Raw genomic sequence first — 8,142 nt, 5'->3', positions numbered from 1 at the left:
AATGTCCTCCCTCTGCAGAGCTGTCATGCTGGTCAGAGAGGAGGCACAGAGTAGGTGTTCAATAAGGGACCACAGACACACTTACCTTAAAGGTGAGGATTAAAGGGGACAATGAATGCTTGTGTTTTGACCAGTTTCTGATACATAGTAAATATTGGATACTTGGACATTGTTGTTACTTTTTTTTGTTTTTGTTTTTTTTGGTATCAGGGATCGAACTCGGGTCCTTGCATTTGTGAGGCAGGCAGTGGAACCACTGAGCTAAATCCCTGGCCCGTTATTGTTACTTTTGTTGTCATTATTATTACTGTCATGATATGGTTTCCAGCTATCTGAAATGCTCTTGGAAACCTGCCACTGCCTCTTCCCTCCTTTTTTATTTTATTTTTTGCTGTATAGTACTAGGGATTGAACTCAGGATTAAACTTGGGGTCCTCACATTGAGCTACATCCCCAGCCCTTTTATTTTTGACTTTGAGACTAGCTCTTGCTAAGTCATTAAGTTGCCAAGGCTGGGCTTGAACTTGTGATTGATCCTCCTGCTAGGATTACATGTTTTTGCCACCAGGCCTGGCTTTCTCTCTCTTTTGATCTCTCAGTTATTCCTGTCCAGCTTCTTCCTCAAATATTTTGGATCCTTTTGCTACTATGCTAGGCCAAGTAATATTAGCTCTTGCCTTGCCAAGTTCTCCACCAGGAACACATTTGTGGTAGAACAAATTGGCTCTGTTGCTCCTGCAATGAGGGAGAACACACATCGTGGAGGACCCATGAGGTGTTCCAGTAAAAGGACATTAAAAAGATTTTAAGATTTGGACATAAGTGTAGTGATTTTAGAGGCAACTCAAGGAATTTGGGCTTCACTCTAGATTGGATAGTCACACAGCAGGGGTCATGCTAAGGTTGGCTATTTTTATAAACCTTATTTATAAGGCAAGAGAAACAAAGCAAGATTAAAGTCATAATTTATATTAGTATAATATAAAGTCACTTCGATTAGCCAAAATTTGGGAATATTTAGTCATTTTGTGGTTTGCACAATGATCCTGTCTCTGTGTTCAAACGCGGTTATGGAGTGGTTTTGATTCTTGTCTCGATCTTTTACAGCAATCGTGACCTTGGCCCATGTTGGTGTTCTGTGAGGCTGTGGGCAGGAGAACCCCACAGCCCTTCTGTGAGGGCCAAGCCAACTTCAGACTCGTAGGGGCTGCATTTCTCTTTTCACCAGGGAAGCTGGCTCCTGTACCCGTCTCCTCACTCCTGGGCCCCTTTTCCTTCTTTTACACAGAGGCCATAGCTACCCTTTTCCCTGTGTGTGTGTGTGTGTGTGTGTGTGTGTGTGTGTGTGTGTATGTGTGTGGTGCTGAGGATGGAAGGCAGGGCCTTGCACATGCTAGGCAAGCATCTACCACTAAGCTACCTACCCAATGCTTTTTATTTTATTTGCTACAGAATCTTGTCCAGCCTGGTCCCAAACTTGTCATCCTCCTGCCTCAGTCTGCAAAGTAGCTGCTAAGGTTACAGGCATGCACCACCAGGCCTGGCTTTCTTTGTTTTTCTTGAACATCAGAATGCAGTGAAGTGCATATATCTGCAGCTCCGTGATTCTGTACATATGTGTGCACACGCATAGCTACCTCCTCACACAGAGAGGTGTGCTCCTCTATGCTCCTTCAGGGGCAAGGCCCCTACAGAGGCAGCCCCTGGTCTGATTTCTCTCATACAGGTTAGTTTCTCCAGCTGATTTGGATCCTCGCAAACATTCTCCACCTTTCTCAGAATTAATCCAAATCTCCTTTCAGAGCTGACCCCTGCCTGACTCTTTCACCTCAGTTCCCACCCTTCTGTGAGTAGAAAAACTATTAACAGACTTCATAGAACTTCATGGCTGAGATCACGTTTCAGGTCTTCCTAAGGAAAAGCAGGCCTACTTCTAGGCTCCATCTCTCCTTGGAGCTTCCTACACATCTTCCCTCATTACCCAGGTCTCCATGATAATAAAAAGTGTGCACAACTATTTCACAGCTGTCTCCGCCATCAAATGGGAGCCCTGTGAGGTGAGGCACTGGTTCTCTTACCCTCCCACATCACCCAGATCAAAGCAAGGCCATTTCCTTGTTCTTTGGATACTGAATGCTGATGCTCAATAGCTCCTGCCTCTCCTGGAGCCCCGCTTTTCTCTGTTCCCAAATGCAGACTTTCTCTTAGAGACTGTCAGAAAACCTCAACTTCTGCCCTTTCCCTCCTTGGCAGCTGCTCGTTACTGGAGCCGCTCTCCCTGTGGGTGAGGCACCCAAGGGCGGGCCCATCCCACAATGGATGCTGACTTGGCCCGGTTGGGCAAGGCCAGGGTTGCCCCAGGGTAGGTTACTCATCCTGGGCTCAGGTAAGAGGGCCCCGGTGGGGAGGCGGCACACCCAGAGGGGACGCCGAGGGAGCAGGACGGAGCCATGGTCTCCGCCAGGAAAGCAGGTGCCCTGGTGGCAATCTGGACCACAGGCTGGCTCCTGTTGTTCCCGCTGCTGCTTCGTGAAGGTAGGTCTGCTGCCAAAAGGTCCTGGGGGTAGAGTAGGAGCTCTCAGGGAGGAGAACCCCCATCTCTACAAGGCGAGGCTCACCACCAGCAACAGGCCTGTGGGGAAAGTTCTCCATCCTGGGTACAGGTAGGCTGTGGAGTTTCCCTGCCCTGGGCAAGGGGGCCGTGAGGGTCCTCTCATCGTGAACAGAGGGTGCTGTGGGAAGGAGCCCCTGCCCTGCTCAGAGGGGATAGTGGGGAGTGATCCTCAATACAGCTGGCTGTGGGAAAATTTCTCCAACCCTGAGCGGAGACCTGAGGGAACCTATCGCTCCCACCCTGGCAGGAGGGGCATGACGGCAGAGATCCTTTTCCTTGGGCTTGTGGAGCTGTGGGAAGGATGCTCCCACCGTAGGCATAGGAGGCGAGCAGGAAAAGGGTCCAGTTATCCCGTGGCCCAGATTTGTGGGCAGGCTTCCTCGGCTGCTGCCCTGGGAAAGGCTGCGCAGTAGGATTGTGTCCACCGGGGGACAGAGGGCGTGGGAAGGGCTCTTTCTCCTCGGTGGGAGGACGCACAGCTCAGTTCTGCTCGGCCTGTACCTGCAGGAGCGCAAGCCCTGGAGTGCTACAGCTGCGTGCAGAAAGCAGACGATGGATGCTCAGCACGGAAGATGAAGACCGTGAAGTGCGCGCCGGGCGTGGACGTCTGCACGGAGGCCGTGGGGGCGGTGGAGACCAGTGAGTGCGACCCCGAGGCCCTTCCACACTCTCTTCCGCTCGTTCAGCTGTGCCACACCCCTTTAACTCGATGTCCCTCCTATTCATCCTGACCCTTCAGCACAACCTCGCCTCTCCATCCAGGGGATCACAGGGGCTGCCAGTTGGGGGTGGGGGCCTGGGACCATCCAGGTCTGGGACAAGGCCACCTTTCCCATTTGCGTCCTGCAGGACCGCCCCCCCCCCCAAAACCTCCCCTATCCTGGGGTCTTGAGGCTGAGGCTCCGCCCGCGTGACCCCCTCTGCGGAAGCCCCCAGGGCCCAGGCCCAGTCCTCTGCAACCCCGCCCTCCAGAGTCGGCTAAGGAACTCAGCCCGCCGCACTCCTCTCTTCAGGCTCTTCCTAGTCCTTCGATTGCGATTGTTCTGCAGCTCTGCCCCTCTGCGGCACCTCGAGGTCCTCTCCCACTAGGCCTCACCATGAATCTGTTTGGTGTCCGCCCATCCGTTTAGACTCTGGTCTCCACGACCCCACGCCTGCCTCTGCCTGTCCTCTCCCCTGCCATCTGCGCCTCCTGAGGCCCCTGCCGGTGGCCCCCAGCTGGTCCACCCCGTGGTGTCCTTGGGTTCGAGGCCCCGCCCCTGACCCGCCCCCTTTCACTCCGCAGTCCACGGGCAATTCTCAGTGGCAGTGCGAGGCTGCGGCTCAGGACTCCCCGGCAAGAATGACCGTGGACTGGACCTCCACGGCCTCCTGGCCTTCATCCAGCTGCAGCAGTGCGCCCAGGACCGCTGCAACGCCAAGCTCAACCTCACCTCGCGAGGGCTCAACCCCACAGGTCAGTGGGGTGAGGCGGGCGGGGCGGTTCCCAGGTGTAGAAAACAGCGGGCGGGGCTTCACCACCAGCCCGAGAGGCGGGACTAGGAGCCAGGGGCGATAGCCACGCCCACAGTGGGGGACCCTTCCCTGCCTCCCGGCCGCCCTGCAGGCAACGAGAGCGCGTACCAGCCCAACGGCGCCGAGTGCTACAGCTGCGTGGGGCTGAGCCATGAGAAGTGTCAGGGTACAGTGTCGCCCGTCGTGAGCTGCTACAACGCCAACAACCGCGTCTACAAGGGCTGCTTCGACGGCAACGTCACCTTGACCGCAGGTGAGTGAACCCCCGTGCTCTGGACCGGCAGGGGTGGTAGCCTTTCTGAGACATCCTGAGTGGTGGTGTGGGGATTTTGAGTCCTCCACCTCTGACGTATTCTGGGAAGTGTAATTGGAGCATTATGGGAAATGCAGTCCCATAATCATATAGCTTGGTGATAGGAATGCTTTTATTCTAAGTAAACCAAGCAACCCAAACAAACAAAACAACGGGGGGCGGGGGTGTTTTCATAGAGGGAGATGGCAGATGCAGAACGGAGAACATACAGTGGGAAATGTGTTTAAGTGTCTAACCTTCTGCTCGTGTAGTGTGGGGAATCTGGTTCTGAGCCCTTAAAGCTCAGGGCTGCTCCCCTGTCCCAGAGTATTAGGAAAATGCAGTCAGCTTCCTGGCCCCTTCTTCAGAACCATGGGGCATGAAACTCTTCAACCCCATCCTGTGCATGGGATTCTATGGGAGCTGTAGTTCTGGCTCAGAGACTAAATTTTGATAGAGATGGGTTCGGCGTGGGATGGGGGAGATGGTGAGGGAGACCAAGGGAAGCTTATTCTGCTCTTTGGTCCTAGGAGAGGTGTGTATTGTAGCCCAAACCTTTGTTTCAAGGTAGTCTTGTAGTTTTTGTGGTTTTTTTGGGGGGGGGGGGGGTACCGAGGATTGAACTCGGGACCTTGCGCTTGCGAGGCAGGCAGCGGAATCACTGAGCTAAATCCCCGGCCCCGACTTGTAGTTTGAGGTACACGTTGTCCCTGTTAACGCACTGTGAAAATGTGGTCCACCATGTGCCAAGCACAGTGGGACCCTGTTTGGCAGGGTGGGACCAGATCTGAGATTGTGTCGTCACTGAGTATAGAACCGTTCTGTTCTATTTTTGGGTCCTCTGATATTGCCTTGCTCCAGATGTTCCTGTGCTTCACTCTGTCCATGCCAACCTCCCTCCATCCAACTGCTGACCTATCTGTGTCTCCCTCCTGCAGCTAATGTGACCGTGTCCTTGCCTGTCCGGGGCTGTGTCCAGGATGAGTTGTGCACCCGAGATGGGGTGACGGGCCCCGGGTTCACACTCAGCGGCTCCTGCTGCCAGGGATCCCGTTGTAACTCAGACCTCCGCAACAAGACCTATTTCTCTCCACGAATCCCACCCCTTGTGCTCCTGCCCCCTCCAACCACCCCAGCTCCATCCACACCAGCTCCAACCACCTCTGTCATCGCTTCCACCCTGGCCCCAACTACTCTCACCTCTACCACCAAACCCACCCCAACCCCAGCCAGCCAGACTCTCCCCCATGAAGTGCAACCCGATACCTCCCAGAAAGAAGAGTCAAGGTTGGTTGGAGGTTCGGCGGGCCACCAGGACCGCAGTAATGTGGGGCAGTACCCTGCGAAAGGTTGGACCACAAGACCCTCAAGCAAAGGCCCTGCAGCTCCTGGGGCCGGGTTGGCAGCTCTTTTGCTGGCCGTGGCTGGTGGTGCCCTCCTGTGAGCTTTTCCACCAGAAAACTTCCCTCTCACCCTACTCCCTGGCCCTGGGTACCAACTCTTCCCGTTACTTCCGTTTCTCACAACTGGACTGGGCTGGCCCAGCCCCTCTTCTTCTGATGTCCCCAGTATTCTCCAGCTTCTGCTGCACTGGTTTGCGGCTTTGGGAAATGAAAAGTACTGTTTTTGTTTTTTGTTTTTTTGGTACCGGGGATCGAACTCGGGTCCTTTCACTTGCGCAGCAGGCAGCGAAACCACTGAGCTAAATCCCCAGCAAAAATTACTGTTGTATATATACTGCCAGGGTGTTCTAGCTTCTTGAGATAGCAGCTGTACCCCTCTCATGGTGCCCAGGACAGAGTGAGAGAAGTCCACTGTCCCAGGGAAGGTGGAAAGGGTGACCAGGAGCTTCCCATTCACCTCCCCGTGGCCGGTGGGAATGTGGGAGGTGAGGCAGCAATGGCTCCTGCGTCTCCGCGGGAATCTTGTTCTCTTCTGCCTTGTTATTAGACTGTGAGCTCCTGCAGGACAAGGACTGTGCCTTTTGCCTTTGAGTAGCCAGTTTCTGGCACAGAACGACTTCAATAAAGATTTAATTACTTTGTATGGTGCTTTAAAGGGGTCATTTCCACCTCATTTGTTGCTTACATGAATTTCTTGAAGCTGAGCTAGCGCGGGCAAGGCAGGACCTTTCACAGATGGAGAAGCTGAGGTCTACAGCAGTAGCCCAGGTGGAGTCATGGCTTGAATTTCTTTGATCTCCTGGGGTCCAGCCAGCTTGTGGGTGATCCCATGGGTGAGGGGGGAGACTGGGTGAAACCATTTAGGAGCATACGGAGCGTGGGAATGGGACTTTCAGCAATTTGGGGAGCAGAGCAGAGCTTTGTCCTATGTCCCCCTTGTCCAGAGAGCCCATATTACTGATGTCAGCCTCAGCTTCAGTGTTGGGGACCTGGACCTGAGCCCCACCTTTGTCTTCTCCCAAGCAGAGGAGAAAAAAAAACCCTGGTGTGGAGAGCAGAGGTCCTGATAGGCAATGGAACTGCTTGATGAAAGGGAACCTAGATGTGGAGAATAGTGACATAATAGAAATATTGTCAGTATCACTATTAACCATGGGGAATAGTATGAGATAATAAAAATAAGACAATAATAACAGTTATAGTAACACAATAGCAAACAAGAGCGTGAGCTGTCATTAAGAGATGTACTGTATTCGAATCATGGACAGATTGAGAACATCAGTCACTAGAGTTACAAGAATGTTAGTTATTAAGGAAAGTCTTGCCAGATGCCAGGCCTGTGCTAATGGTGTTTGCATCCATGATCTCCCTTAATTTTGCACATAAATCCAGAGATAGAATGGGGGAAACTGAGTCTTAGAGCGATGAAGTAACTAACCAACATCAAGTAATACATTTACAATGTGCCAGGTACTGTTGTAAGTGATGTACTTGGATTAATATATTTAATCTGTAAACCATGTCCTGTGAGGTAAGTATTAAACATCTGTATTTTATAAGGAAAGGAAATCAGGCCTAGAGAGGTTGAAAAACTTGTTTCAGGTCATCCAGTAGTAGAGTCTGGATTTGAACCCAGATAGTCTGTCTTGACAGAGCATGGTGGCCTTCACCTTAATGTCCTCGCTTGACTGAACTTGAGACTCTTCTTCCTTCTGGGAGGCCCCTGACTTCCCTCTGGCCCCAAGTCTTAGACTTGAGATGGCCTAACCAGAAAGGCCGACCTCCCTTCTGAGAGTGTTTACTTAAAATAAGGTACAGTGGACCTTTGACTTATGAACTAAATTCATTCACTTGAACTGGTTGTAACTCAAGTTGGTCAGCTGAAGGCTCAGGCGCCTCTCCACAGCCTTTAAAGTCTCTCCTGTACACAGGCAGATCTCAGTGTCCCTAGAGAGACACTTGCCCAGGATTTCTCGACTAACCCCACACAGGAAAGGATTATTGTAATGTTCCTTCCAGAGCCCTTTAAGAGTTAAATCTGTAGGGCTGGGGATTTAGCTCAGTGTTTCCACTGCCTGCCTCGCAAGTGCAAGGTCCCGAGTTCAATCCCCGGTACCAAAAAAAAAAAAGTTAAATCTGTATCTGAGACTATATGGAAGCACAAGTGACCAGCATTTGAGTTGTAACTCAAGACTTTGGTCGTAAGCTAAAACTAAAATTCTGTTCATAACCCAAGTTGTTTGTATATCAGGCTGGTTGTAACTTTAAGGTCCACTGTATAATAAATTATTTCTCTGCCTACTTGGGATGTATATGAG

General features: G+C 52.0%; 1 protein-coding gene across 1 annotated transcript; it reads left to right on the top strand.

Annotated features, from left to right (window-relative positions):
• Positions 1-2,377: 2,377 nt before the first annotated feature.
• Lypd3 (LY6/PLAUR domain containing 3) lies at positions 2,378-6,465 on the top strand. The gene is made up of 5 exons (XM_004873076.3): positions 2,378-2,535; positions 3,122-3,253; positions 3,900-4,070; positions 4,221-4,382; positions 5,360-6,465. The coding sequence occupies exons 1-5, from the start codon at positions 2,451-2,453 to the stop codon at positions 5,863-5,865; spliced, it is 1,056 nt and encodes a 351-aa protein (XP_004873133.1). The 5' UTR covers positions 2,378-2,450; the 3' UTR covers positions 5,866-6,465.
• The last annotated feature ends 1,677 nt before the right edge of the window (positions 6,466-8,142 follow it).

Source organism: Heterocephalus glaber, unplaced genomic scaffold (assembly GCF_053883595.1).
Source record: "Heterocephalus glaber isolate CG9 unplaced genomic scaffold, H.glaber_assembly_v1.0 deba00001744, whole genome shotgun sequence".
NCBI classification, from domain to species: Eukaryota; Metazoa; Chordata; class Mammalia; order Rodentia; family Bathyergidae; genus Heterocephalus; species Heterocephalus glaber.
Note: the sequence above shows the minus strand (reverse complement) of the source record. Positions and strands in the feature narration are given on the sequence as shown.

Excerpts from the sequence above, each read along its gene's own strand:
- Lypd3 (XM_004873076.3), top strand. The coding sequence starts at position 2,451 with ATGGTCTCCGCCAGGAAAGCAGGTGCCCTGGTGGCAATCTGGACCACA. Across the intron at positions 3,254-3,899 it reads CGTGGGGGCGGTGGAGACCA|TCCACGGGCAATTCTCAGTG; the intron begins GTGAGTGCGACC and ends TTCACTCCGCAG. Across the intron at positions 4,071-4,220 it reads GCGAGGGCTCAACCCCACAG|GCAACGAGAGCGCGTACCAG; the intron begins GTCAGTGGGGTG and ends GCCGCCCTGCAG.